The following is a 13,547-nucleotide window of genomic DNA, read 5'->3' on the forward strand; positions in this document are numbered from 1 at the left end:
CCTAGGTGAGGCTGCCAGGCTATAGGGTCATTACCATATCCCTCCCTAGGTGAGGCTGCCAGGCTATAGGGTCATTACCATATCCCTCCCTAGGTGAGGATGTCTAACCAGCAGTTTGTCTCCAAAGGTCAAGCAAGACATGTTACATTTCTATAAGTGCATTGAAACCCAGTTTACATTTAAAATCATACATTTTAAATACATGTCCTGGCTCAGTGCTGCACATACCATCTTGAATACGTTTTTATGTATAAACACTTGGCGCCTAGCGCCGGTAATACATTTAAACATGGCACCAAGCGCTCTTTGTCTCTTCAAATATGATGCCGCAGCACAGGGGGTTAACCCTTTCAGCGCCGTGGCAAACATTTTAAACACGTGTGGTCAGCCTCCGGCCACACAGCCTCTCACAAGGAACTAGGGATATCACTGGGGCATGAGGCACTGAGATAGAGAATACATTGAGGCACTAAGTATACAGTGAGGTATGAGGCACTAAAATAGTATACATTGCAGGGGCTAGTGTTGGAAACCATAGCTACAGGTCTTCAGAGACATTAGACTGTCACTGGTATACTCATTGCTAATACTTTAGATCACTCCCGAGTCCCGCCCGGCTCTGCTGTGAGCGGCGTCCTAACTGACCAATGAACAACTCAAAGGTTTATATGACGTCACTGGGTGGGCGAAAACCATACGCTGATTGACAGTTGCCCACGGCCATCCACGAAGGCGCTTTCTCCTCTGGCCGTAGTTTACAGAGATCCTGAGATTGACTTCCAGGCTGCCAATCAGGTGCGTCTTCGCCACGGTGTGGGCGGTGCTAGCTCACAAGCTGCCCAATGGCGTGTCTCGGCGCAGCGCGTGGAGGGCGGGGCCGTCAATTGTAACGGTTCTCTCCTGCGCGAGGGGAACGTAACTAACCTCCGAGACCGCGAGCACCGGGGAGACCGGAGGCGGCCGGCAGCCAGGACGACGGTTCCCCGGGAACCACTCGCCTCACTCGGGGTTTGTTGTTGTGTATGTGCCTCGCCCTGATTGTGTGTGAGTGGGAACCGGCCGGGAGGAGCGGGGCTGTGACACCGTGCTCTGGGCGGAGGCCTCTCACCTGGGGTAGACAGGGATTGAAGTCAGAGTAGTTACCAACGCCCGGCTGGAGGCGGAGATTATTGTGACAGGCATTGTATACTAAGCCCCGCCCCCGGGCTGGTATCTGCCCTGCACGTGACACACCCCGGGTGAGAGGATGAAGGCTCATACACACAGATAGTAATGTGTAATAGTTACATAGGGTGAGAGGGGCACCGGGGACAGCCGTGTCCACTATACAGCATATGGGGTGCGTGGGCAGCCGTGTCCACCTCCCAGGGCATGGGGCGCGGGGGCAGCCGTGTCCTCAGAGGGCATGGGGTATCGGGGGCAGCCGTGTCCTCCTCACAGGGCATGGGGTATCGGGGGTAGCCGTGTCCTCCTCACAGGGCATGGGGTATCGGGGGCAGCCGTGTCCTCACATGGCATGGGGTATCGGGGGCAGCCGTGTCCACCTCACAGAGTATGGGTGTGGGGGCAGCCGTGTCCACCTCCCAGGATATGGGGCGCGGGGGCAGCCGTGTCCACCTCCCAGGATATGGGGCGCGGGGGCAGCCGTGTCCACCTCCCAGGATATGGGGCGCGGGGGCAGCCGTGTCCACCTCCCAGGATATGGGACGCGGGGATAGCCGTGTCCACCTCACGGGGTGCCGGGGGCAGCCGTCTGCACCTCACAGGGTACGGGGTGCCGGGGGCAGCCATCTGCACCTCACAGGGTACGGGATGCCGGGGGCAGCCGTCTGCACCTCACAGGGTACGGGTGCCGGGGGCAGCCGTCTGCACCTCACAGGGTATGGGGCAGCCATCTGCACCTCACAGGGTATGGGGCGCCGGGGGCAGCCGTCTGCACCTCACAGGGTACGGGGTGCCGGGGGCAGCCGTCTGCACCTCACAGGGTATGGGGCAGCCATCTGCACCTCACAGGGTACGGGGTGCCGGGGGCAGCCGTCTGCACCTCACAGGGTATGGGGCAGCCGTCTGCACCTCACAGGGTATGGGGCAGCCGTCTGCACCTCACAGGGTATGGGGCGCCGGGGGCAGCCGTCTGCACCTCGCAGGGTATGGGGCGCCGGGGGCAGCCGTGTCCACCTCACAGGGTATGGTGCGTGGGAGGCAGCCGTGTCCACCTCTCAGGGTATGGGGCACGGGGGCAGCCATCTCCCAAGCACAGCGTAAAGGGTGTCCACAGCGAATGGGACGCTGGGGGCAGTCATGTCCACTGTACAGCGTACGGGGTGACGGGCAGCCGAGTCTAGAGTAAAGCATGGGGGGTTCCAAGGGCAGGTGTGTATACAGTACAGCATGGGGATACCAGGGGCAGGTGCGACTAAAGTCCAGCGTGAGGGGCACCCGGGGCAACCGTGTCTGCTGTAAAACTATTTTGTTTCCGTGGGCATCTGTGTCTACTATGCAGAGAGCAAATAGCCATGTCTACTTAATGCATGCAGGGTGCTGCGGGTAGCATTATCTACAGTAGAGCGGGCAGGGTGCTGCGGGTAGCATTATCTACAGTAGAGCGGGCAGGGTGCTGCGGGTAGCATTATCTACAGTAGAGCGGGCAGGGTGCTGCGGGTAGCATTATCTACAGTAGAGCGGGCAGGGTGCTGCGGGTAGCATTATCTACAGTAGAGCGGGCAGGGTGCTGCGGGTAGCATTATCTACAGTAGAGCGGGCAGGGTGCTGCGGGTAGCATTATCTACAGTAGAGCGGGCAGGGTGCTGCGGGTAGCATTATCTACAGTAGAGCGGGCAGGGTGCTGCGGGTAGCATTATCTACAGTAGAGCGGGCAGGGCTCCAGGACTGGACAAATCCAAGGTACACATCTCACGGGGAGCCTTGTGGGCATCAGGACATATCTTGTGTGAAGGAGACGGCTTGGTAATAAAGGATGGGAGTGATATGATGCAGAATGTGGAGGCTATACAGATAAGTGAATCATTGGGGTTAATGATGACTGGATGAGGGGGGTTACTTAAAATATAATTTTAAATGGAAGAGTGATGAGAGGGACGTGCTTAGAGGAGGTGATTGAGCGGGTAGTGTTGATAGGAGGGTAAATGGGTTTGAGGAGTGAGGGAACCATTGTGGGGGATGGGACGGGTTATGATGTGGGTGAAGTTGGTGTCATGTCTATAAGAGGGATAAGCTGTGTGTAAAGGGGGTTGGGGCTTTGTGAATGGGCTGCTAGTTACTAGCTCCATCGGTTAGTGTTGGTTTTAAACCATCGGGCAGAAACCCAACCATACCACTGGGGCAGGGACTGATGTAAAATGACCAAATGTTCTCTGAAAAGCGCTGTGGAATATGCGCTATATAAATAAATGTTACTATGTGACACATTATAGAGGGCGGTCAATATAAACTGATATTTATAGTACAGTCATCCTAGACCAGGTATTACAGAAAGTATTACACAGACATACGAGTACACGCACCTGAGTTATGACATTCTAAACATGGCAATACATAATGAGAATGGCATATGATAGACCAGAAGTGTACACTGATAATTATGGCCCCGATTCAGAGATCTATGCCAACCCGATGGTTTGCGTACATTTCCGATGTCGGGGAGATTGCATAGTGCCCCCAAAGCAGCAGCCTGATTCACGTGCTGTGGCTGTTTGGGGGTGAGGAGGGGGCGGCAATGGGAGCCGTTTCACAAATCGGGGCTGTGCCGCCCCATTTTGTAGGCGTGCCAGGGTCTGCTGATTTTCGTGCCCCGGCTGAGCAGTTTTGTTGCGTATTCTGAGTAAGCTTACTCAGATGGTAGATGACTGCGATGGCATCTTCGGACGCACATTCAGGTCTGCGATGTCATCATACGCCTCCTGCTGCATTAGAATATGTTATCGCTGCTACGTCCAAGGGGAGCTGAATAGGCCCCATAATAGAGTGTAGTGGCTATTGTGCTGTATTATTCTATACATATACTACTGTATGTGTGCTAATTCCGTTATCTAATGTGCAATGTATCTAGTGTACTGTAAACTAAATTCTAATGTACCATGGTGAACTACTAGCCCTGCACTGGGGGAACCATTTCTGACTCCAGGTGGTTCCTGCACTGAATTCAATCGTGTTTTGGGCACAAAAAACTGAATGGCGCCCACTGGAGCAGTTCAATATTTCATGAGTAAGAGCGCGAGCGCTACGTGTTCAGGCCCAGAAGCATCGGGTTTAGCCGCGCAGAGTGGCTAAACCCGTCTAAAGTACTGCTTTGGGTGCCCAAAGTGCCGACTTATCGCACACATCTGCTCACCAGCTCGGGAGGCTGCGAGCAGGAATGTGTGCAGCCGCGGCTATTCACATCCAAACAGAGCAACAATTGAATTGCTCCGTAAGACGCCCAAAAGAAATAGCCGCATTTAAAACAACTGTTTTGAAACTAAAGCTGGGTACACACTGGAGCGATGTTGTGCCGTTACGTAACGACATATCGCCTACATTGCTCATTGTGTATGCATGTCTGTGCGGTATACGTTCAGGAAGCCGGCCGTCGCAATGCCGACAGGAGGCTTCCCAACTACTTAATCCTGGCGAGGGTTAAATGACAGGTGTCTACATCTTGGGGAGGGGGGGGGGGTTAGGGGCTCCCGGGAAGGACTTAGGGTTATGCACCCCCCTTGGGAAGTTAGGGTTAGGCTAGATGGAGGGAGAGTTAGGGTTAGGCAGCCTCAGGGGTAGGTTAGGGTTAGGCACCCCACTGGGGGATTTAGGTTTAGGCGGCGGTGAAGGGGGGGTTAGGCACAGGCAGGGAGGATAGGGTTAGGCACCCTAAAGGAGGGTTAGGGTGTAGAATTATATTAGTTTATACTTTTAGGACAATCAGGATTTCATCCTCTGTTGGGCTGACGTTGCCAGGACCTGAACCGCGGGCTGCATAATCATACCAAATGCGTCTGTGCTTTAGCAACGATCGCCAGGTTTAATGTGCTGCACATCAAGCCTAGCGATATCTCTAGCCAGTGCATTGTTAATGAATGACGTAACGATGAGCGTTACGTTGTTCATTTAAGTCGTCCAGTGTGGACGCACAATCACTGTTGACGGGCATTCGTTCCGATGTCTGAACAAATGCCCGTCGCTCCAGTGTGCACCTAGCTTAAGGATTCCATTGTGTTGGTGTTTATTTCTTATAGTAAGTAGAAATGCATTTCAAGAAAGTGATTTTATTCTTGGATTGTTTGCTTTGCTCTTGTGCATAGTGAGTATACTGTACTGACCGTATTCGCTGGTTCTTTCCGTGATTCACCCACCGCAGTGGGCATTCTGCTCTCCTAATTCTGACATTGTTCTTTGCAAGATTGTGCGTGATTACTAGTTTGTGATATGTCCTAAATGTCACACGATACCGTTCTAGTACCTTAAGATGATGGCTAAGTTTAGGAACGGCGCCCAGGAATTGTGTGACAGCTGTAGGCTGTATGTGTGTCAGCTATATTTAATAAGCACGTACTTGATCATATGTATTAATGATGTGTAAATGTAGAATTGTGCTGAATTTTTCATGTACATGTATAAATAAATGGATTGTCCTTTAATGATTAGAAATGTCTTTGCACTCCTTTTTAGGAGAGCTATGTACACAAATGTGGCATACCTAATCTGCAGCCACATGGAAACACATGCACAGGATTAGTGCCTTCCTATACTCCTGGAAGTCCCAGGTTCCAATGCAAACTCCTGGGGAAGCCTATCTAGAAAGTACAGTTACAAATAGTTTTTAAGGAGCAGACACCACTACATGTTATTTGCATTATATAATCGGGCAATCAGACGTAGCCAGCATGGTACACAAGATATGTATGTGCATTTTCTGGAAACCACAACAGAGCGTTATTACATGATATTCAGTGTGTGCATAAGACGAGAGTAATGCTGTAATAACCTACTGTATAATATAATATATATATGTATAATATACAGCGTAATATAGTTATAGATTTCTATGCAAAATAACGTTATACTTATGAACTATACACAGGATGTATCAGCGTTCCTGTAGATACTGTCCGTATAGATGTCCGCTGTCATAGCTTATCATCAATTGTCTGCATCTGGAACAGTTGTGCATTATAAAGAATAATGTAAATTTGCAGTAATAATATTAGTCACCATTGAGTTTCATAACTGATCTAAAAGTATTTGGCCTTAAGACTCGTCGTTTAGGGATCATGTTACTCTGCGTTCACCTTCTAGTGGATGCAGCACTATGTCAGCGCTTGTCAGAATATTGATTTATTTATCATTATAGCAAGTTCTGCAAGTAGATCCACAGCAACTATTATTTACAGTATACACAAAAAAGTGTCTTGGCGGGAATATATGCAGCAGGCTCCAGTCATGTCTGCACTCGCCATAGTGACCAATAACTGCATTCTCCTTCTGGTATATACACCACTGCCTGTAGTCCCGACCGCCGGCTTTCCGACTATCTAATCCCAGCAAGTGTCTAATGACAGGTGTCGAGATCCCGACGCCTGTCATTAGACCTACGCCAGGAGCCCGATACCCGTCTTATCGATCGAAGGTAAGCCGAGCGCGGACAGCTGCGGGGAGGGGGCGGGGGGAGGGTTAGGTTAAGGCCTCCTGGGGAGGGGGGGACTTAGGGTTAGGCACACCTGCGGAAGGTTAAGCTGGCCACACATCTGAAGATTATCTGTCCAACCAGCCAACTAGTTGATTGGTTGGAATGAAAATCTGGTAACGTATGGGAGTAACTGATGATCAGCAATTTGCTCCTAAATACCAGAAAACAGATGAAAATGGCGTCAGACAAGTTTGTTAATCAGCAATTTGCTCCCAAATCAAACATTTATTTACTTTCATAACTTACCAGGTTTTCATTCCAATCAATCAACTAGCGTTCCCGCTAGGCTGTTTTAGCGGGGCGCGGCGCCCTGCCCTCCTTCTGGAGGGCAAAAAGCGCCCTGCCCTCCTTCTGGAGGGCAAAAAGCGCCCTGCCCTAACAGCCTGCGGGAGCCGTTCTCACCCGCGGGACGCAGTGTCCCGCGGGTGGACAAACATGCGGTGACCCGGTCACCGCCGGAGAATAGACGTCGGGCGCATGCGCCCAGCATCTATTCTCCCTTTCTGCAGCGCTTGGGGGCTGCCCGGCATGTCCGTAAGCGCCAGGCACGCCCCCAAGTATGACGAAAAGGGGACGCGTCTTATAGACACGCCCCCTTTTCATAACCACGCCCCCTTTCGGGCGCGCGCACAAGATTGCCCTCTCTAGCTCCGGCGCCCTGCCTGCCGCCGGAGCTAGAGGGAACACTAATCAACTGGTTGGATGTAAGTTGGTCTAGTGTGTGGCCAGCTTCAGGGGTAGGTTTAGGGGAAGTGGGGGGGGTTAGGGTTCGGCAGCCCTAAGGGAGGGTTAGGGGGTAGAATAGGGTTAGGCAATACTTACCTTTAGACGATCAGGATTTTCACTCCTGCCGGGCCTCGGCTGTCAGGGATTTAAACGATAAATCATACTGATTCCCTGTAGTCATACCCTTATGTGGGCAGGGAAATTTATCTCATGCCCCTTTCACACTACAAGCAGTAACCTAGGTTATTGCACGTGAACGCGCAGCGATCCGCGTTACCGTGCAGTGTTAAAGGGCCATGTCAACCTGGCTTGCGATGCAACGTGAACTGGTAACCCCCCCGGGAGACTTAGGGGTAGGCTGAGGGGAAGGGGGGGTTTAGGCACTTGGGGGGGGGGGGGGGGGGAGGTCAGCGCCCCTCCCTTCCCCTTAATACATCACGGAAGCAAAATGGATTTATTTGTGAGTTCACTGATCAACACAAAATCTCTGTTACTGTAAATAAAAACCTGGTGGTAATGGATTATGTACACATGTATAGTCCTGCAATAGGATGAAGAAACAATGGCAAAGGGGTGAGTATGAAACCGCCATCACGTACATGTCACACATGAGTGTACAGGGCAGATAGTTTAGAAAAATGATGCCACTCCTGCCCACTGGTAGAAACAAGGGTGGCATCTGTGAGTGCTGGAGTACCCCTCCTATATATGTGCTGCTGCCACACACTACATCTCTCCCATTGGTACATCATTTGTAGGAATTGGCTCTCATGGGAGTAGGTATAGATGTATGGAGCCCATACAGTAGGGTTTTAATGGGACTGAGATGTGCAAGCAGCTGCCACCTGGGAGCTTGTCAGCCGGTGATATTGGGTGACCTGGGAGCTTGTCCGCCGGTGATATTGGGTGACCTGGGAGCTTGTCAGCGGGTGATATTGGGTGACCTGGGAGCTTGTCAGCGGGTGACATTGGGTGACCTGGGAGCTTGTCAGCCGGTGATATTGGGTGACCTGGGAGCTTGTCAGCCGGTGATATTGGGTGACCTGGGAGCTTGTCAGCGGGTGATATTGGGTGACCTGGGAGTTGACCAGTGGGGGGACACAGGGTAGTCAGCCAGGGGGTGATAGGGGGTGTGTGCAGGTGACAGGTTTGTTTGGGTGAGAGTGACACCTTGGGATTGGGCGGCAGGTGTGTGTGCGGGTGATAGTGACACCTTGGAGCCGGGCGCTGTGTCACTGTGCCCCGCTCCCGGTGCTCTGGGTTTCTGTGCCCCTCTCTGCGATCCCGGGCGCTGGGTGACTGTGCGGGTGTATGTGCCCCTCTCTTCGCCCCCTGGGCGCTGTGCGGGTGTATGTGCCCCTCTCTTCGCCCCCTGGGCGCTGTGCGGGTGTATGTGCCCCTCTCTTCGCCCCCTGGGCGCTGTGCGGGTGTATGTGCCCCTCTCTTCGCCCCCTGGGCGCTGTGCGGGTGTATGTGCCCCTCTCTTCGCCCCCTGGGCGCTGTGCGGGTGTATGTGCCCCTCTCTTCGCCCCCTGGGCGCTGTGCGGTTGTATGTGCCCCTCTCTCCGCTCCCGGGCGCTCTGTGTGACCGCTTCTTCTCTCTTTTTCCCAGGTGGCAGCTGGGCGGCCCGGAGGATGCTGCAGCAGGCGGCTCGGTGTGCCCGGTCCGGGCCTTGCTGAGATCCCCCCGGAGGGAGGGAGGAGTGGAGGAGGCGGGCAGAGCCAGGCCGGGAGGCGGCGTCTACGTGTATCCCAGCAGCAGGCAGCGGGGATCTGCCGGGTGTGTCCCGTTATCTCCCCCCGGGGCACCATGGTGGAGAAGCAGCGCTGCCCCCTGCAGAGGGACAGCGTGTACCGCTGGTTCTCCGAGCTCACCTCCTCCCGGCGCATCGAGTTCCTGTGCGGCCTGCTGGACCTGTGCATCCCGCTGGAGCTGCGCTTCCTGGGCTCCTGCCTGGAGGACCTGGCCCGCAAGGACTACCACTCGCTGCGGGACTCCGAGATCAAGGCCAACAACCCGGCCGACCTGGCCAGCCTCACCAACCTGACGGACGAGGTGGTGCGGAGCAAGCTGCTGCTGTCCCTGGCCCTGCTGGCCTCCGACAACCGGGAGGCGGCGGGTGTCCTGTGCCGGACCCTCACCCACATCGACTCCATCATCAACAACCTTGGCCTGCAGCTGAACGACGGCCGCACCGGGGACGAGTTCCTGCTGCTCTTCACCATGGCCACCATCCACCCGGCATTCAGCTTCCACCAGAAGCAGCTGCTGAGGAAGGAGCTGTCCCACATCCAGGGCCGGCACCCCAGCAGCAGCCCCCCTAAGGTACCGGCGTCCTCCCTGAGAATACAATGTATCACAGCTGCTCTCCAGGTGTGGGGGAGATGCATCAAACCTTCTATAGAGTGGGGAAGTGGACATGTATGCACTTAATAAATGCTAGATAGAAGCTGATTGGTTGCTATGTGCAACTTCTACACTGGTCCTCTTCACTCTCTTTAGTAGGTTTGATACATCTCCCCCCATTGTCACATGACTCCTGCCTGGCTAACTGTATCCCCCAGCTTTCTCATACACTGTTCCTCATTAGGGGGTGCTGGTGATAAGGTAATAGCTCCTATAGTTACAGCAGGCCTGATTCTGAGGGGGCCGATTCTCACAATGCGTCGCACCATGCATACGCAGCTTCACGGTGAATATGGGAGTGTGAGCGGTCTGCTCTGCCAGTTAAATCGGCAGTTAACACATGACCTGAACAGATGCACATTGCAGGCGCCGTGCCTGACTTCTGTGCCCTCTTGACCTGGGTGGGCATAGGTTGGAGGCGACTGTTTTTAGACTGATCTTTTGCACCCAGCATGGCACGGTGGATGCAGATGCTGGTACTAATGATTGCTGCGGGCAGAGCGATGCATGAAGACACCGGATAGTTGCATTTTAGCATAAGGTAGTAAATCCATCAGCCGCGGACTTGCGCATATACCGGCACTTCGTATCAGAATCAGGTCCAGAAGGTCTATTGCTAGCGGAGGTGTTTTTAATATGACTTAAGTCAGGATGGCGTATTTACACCCACATGTCTTCAAACAGAGGCTGCAGTAATTAATAAATTAATATATTGTCCCCAATTTCATCTGACCCCACGTACAGCGGAGGCAGCCGTAATGTGTGCTGGCCGATATTGGCTCTGTAGGGACTAAAGTCCTCACATCACATCAGCCACCTCCACTGTGTGTAGATAAGTCTCACTAACTCTTACACCGGTCTGTGCATTTCCCTCCTTCCACTTTTATCAATTGGAGACTACTTTAAATGAACCCTCCAGCTTTCTTATCCCTGCCCTGCAATGCGATTGCCAAGCTCTGCCCCCAGCCCCGTGGCCCACGTGACCTTGGTGAAAGAAGAGGTTGTAATGAAAGCAGTACCCTGCTGGAGGTCTGTAAGGAAAATGCCACTGGTTTGGCAGTCAGGCTTTCCCTACTATACATAGCATTGGAGAGTGTGCTACAGGTATGAGTGAAAGCATGTACTCTCTTGTCCTGGTATGTAGAACATCTGCTCCTACTCCCAAGTGACAGCTCCGTCATTTACAGAGTACACAGCACCTATTGCCATTGCAGTAATAGTAGTAAGATCTCACTGATCAAATAGACATATCAGCCTGCGATTCTATGAGGCCCTGTGTCTAATGAGCATTAATGCTTTTTATCTAAAAAGTTATGAGTACTGTCATGCAGTATATAACATTTAAATGTCCCTTCATGCTTATACACATTAACCTTAAGCTGATTCCGCCACTGGATATCATTGTGTGGCCTTGTGCATAGATAGAATAAATGTGTACTCTTAGAGCAATGCCGGCCAGTTAGGGAGATTCGGCTCAGCGCGGGCTCCTGCGATGTGCAGCTGCGCCAAATTCCGGGTACTGCCCTTAGTAATACATTGCTTACTTTCCCAGCAAAAATATAGGGTGTACCTGTTAGTTCCTGCCAGGATCCTGGGGATTACCCGGAGCAGGTGGTCTCTCTGTGATGGAGTTTTATACTGTAATGGCTTCAAAGCACCCTCTTATCATAGATTATGTCCACTTAAGGGGAAGTAGTAATTTCATCGACTGTATGTGCACGGGAGAATGCCGACACTGTTGTAATGTTAGTTAAAGCATTTTAACCATTTCGGCATTATTACTTTAAAGTTATAAATGCTTTAACTAACATTACAACCGTCTGCAATACATTTTGCAACATCACAAATGGCTGCACCTGTGAAACTGTCATATTTAGCGTTTTATTTCCACAAACGACACATACACTTAATATCCTTCTTTTAACCTTCCCTGCTCAAGTCATACAGTGATTGGCAGGACGATGAACATTAATTCATTACCATGTTTACAGCGAAGCAAAGTTGTTTTATTCTGCAAGTTGGCATATTTAGATGGTCATATTGTGTATCTACTCTGTGTCACAGCTGACGCCAAGAACGGAGACCCCCATAAGCAGCGTCGGTAACAGCTTAGCAAATGCACTACACATATCAGCACATTCCATAGAAGATTCGTTACCCAAGCGGCCTTCAGGAAAGCACTCCAAAGGTGAGGAAATCTTCTTTTTCCACCATGTACCCTTTGTACATAGAGATTATCCTGTCTGTTTTCTATGTTCTCAGCACACACCGCACATCAAGGCAGCTCCCAGTCACCAGATGATGAGATTCAGATGTCCACATACTGTATCAGTACGCTGCTTTATAAGTGGTGTCTGACTTTTGTACTTGGTAATCTTAAATTAAACATAATCTGAATTGTATATTGCAGTGACTAACTACTATATCCCAGGGACTATAGAAGAGTTTATGGAGTATTTAAACTCATTGCATTTTGTGTCTGGAAAGTTCCGATCATTTTGACCTGCAAAATGGACAGTAAAAGAGAAGTATTTCATATAATATTAATGTGCCGTTTGTAGACACTACTGTAAATCCCAGTATCCTTTTTTTATCAAAACTTTACAAAATGCAGCTATTGGGGTAAGATGGACCTGCAGAGACATCAGTGTGTTGTGCAGTGATTGTCACAGTAAACTACAACTCTCATCTTCCTGTGGATGCAGCACTAAATCGTATTAGACCTGGTTCTGTGACCAAACTAAAAAGCTGCCTGTAATAAGCTGGCTGCTACAGCCGGTGCCTGGACCCTGCACAGAACTGATAAAGCTAGGTACACACTATGCAATTATCGGGCCGGTTTGGCATTAATCAGATATCGGGACCTTCCAGTTGCAGAAACGTGCCATATGTCGGGTCTACCAAACAAACTCATAGGGCCTGATTCAGACCCGCTCGCAAGCGGGTCGATTGTGGCCCAGTGCGCATGTGCACGACGGAGCTGGCTCCGTCGTGCGCATGCGCGAGACCCGCATAGTGACGGGCAATCCGTCGCTCCGGGTCTCGTACCGAAGGGGGCGTGCAGTCGATGTTGAGTGACAGCACGGGCGGGCCGGGGGTATGGCTGCCCAGACGGAGGCTTTCCCATGGGAACGCCTACCGTCTGGGGCCGGCCCCACTGACATCACAAGTGATGTCAGTGGGAGTGCTCTCGGCTCTGTTAGAGCCGAAAGCACTCTGGGGCTTGCGGCAACGAGACCCTACCACAAGACCATCGCGACCATCTTCCTGGCCGCTCGCTATAGCTGTGGGTGGTCACCCACAGCTATGCGAGCGGCAAGGAGGCCGCTCTGAAAAACAAGAAGGACGGCCCTTATTCAGAGCGAACGTTCTGTCATAGCGTCCGGCTCTGAATCAGGGCCATAGTGTGTAGCTAAGAGAAGGTAACAGACTGGCTGCACAGTATTACCTGCTGCCTTAGAGCAAGCAGGCTGATCAGTGTTACTACACTGGGGGGCCAGGCATTACTAAAAGATAAAGGGGCCTATTTATCATTAAATATTTGTGGCATATTCCCCTGAAACAATCCTCAAATATTTAGTATCACCCCAATGTATGAAGGAGGGACCACAGTATATATATCTCATAAATCTGCTGCGGTACCTCCATTTCCGACAGTACCCTCATAAGCCCCCCCCCCCCATATGTTTCTATGGGGGATGTGATGCTGTCAGAATTCAGCATTTGGCTCAC

The 13,547-nt window shown here is 51.8% G+C and overlaps 1 protein-coding gene across 3 annotated transcripts in view; it reads left to right on the top strand.

Moving 5' to 3' along the window:
- Window positions 1-880: 880 nt before the first annotated feature.
- The window catches only part of ZCCHC14 (zinc finger CCHC-type containing 14), a 60,105-nt gene continuing 47,438 nt past the window's right edge, over window positions 881-13,547 (top strand). For 2 of the 3 annotated variants that reach the window (XM_088448018.1, XM_088448015.1), the window contains exons 1-3: window positions 881-1,020; window positions 9,021-9,734; window positions 11,880-12,003. In XM_088448018.1, coding sequence (XP_088304144.1) covers window positions 9,219-9,734; window positions 11,880-12,003 — 640 coding nt within the window. In that variant the 5' untranslated portion in view covers window positions 881-1,020; window positions 9,021-9,218. The remainder of the gene's footprint in view (window positions 1,021-9,020; window positions 9,735-11,879; window positions 12,004-13,547) is intronic. The other variant, XM_088448016.1, reaches the window with a different exon arrangement.

The sequence above is a fragment of the Taudactylus pleione genome, unplaced genomic scaffold (assembly GCF_031769625.1).
Source record: "Taudactylus pleione unplaced genomic scaffold, aTauple2 ptg000447l, whole genome shotgun sequence".
Classification (NCBI taxonomy): Eukaryota; Metazoa; Chordata; class Amphibia; order Anura; family Myobatrachidae; genus Taudactylus; species Taudactylus pleione.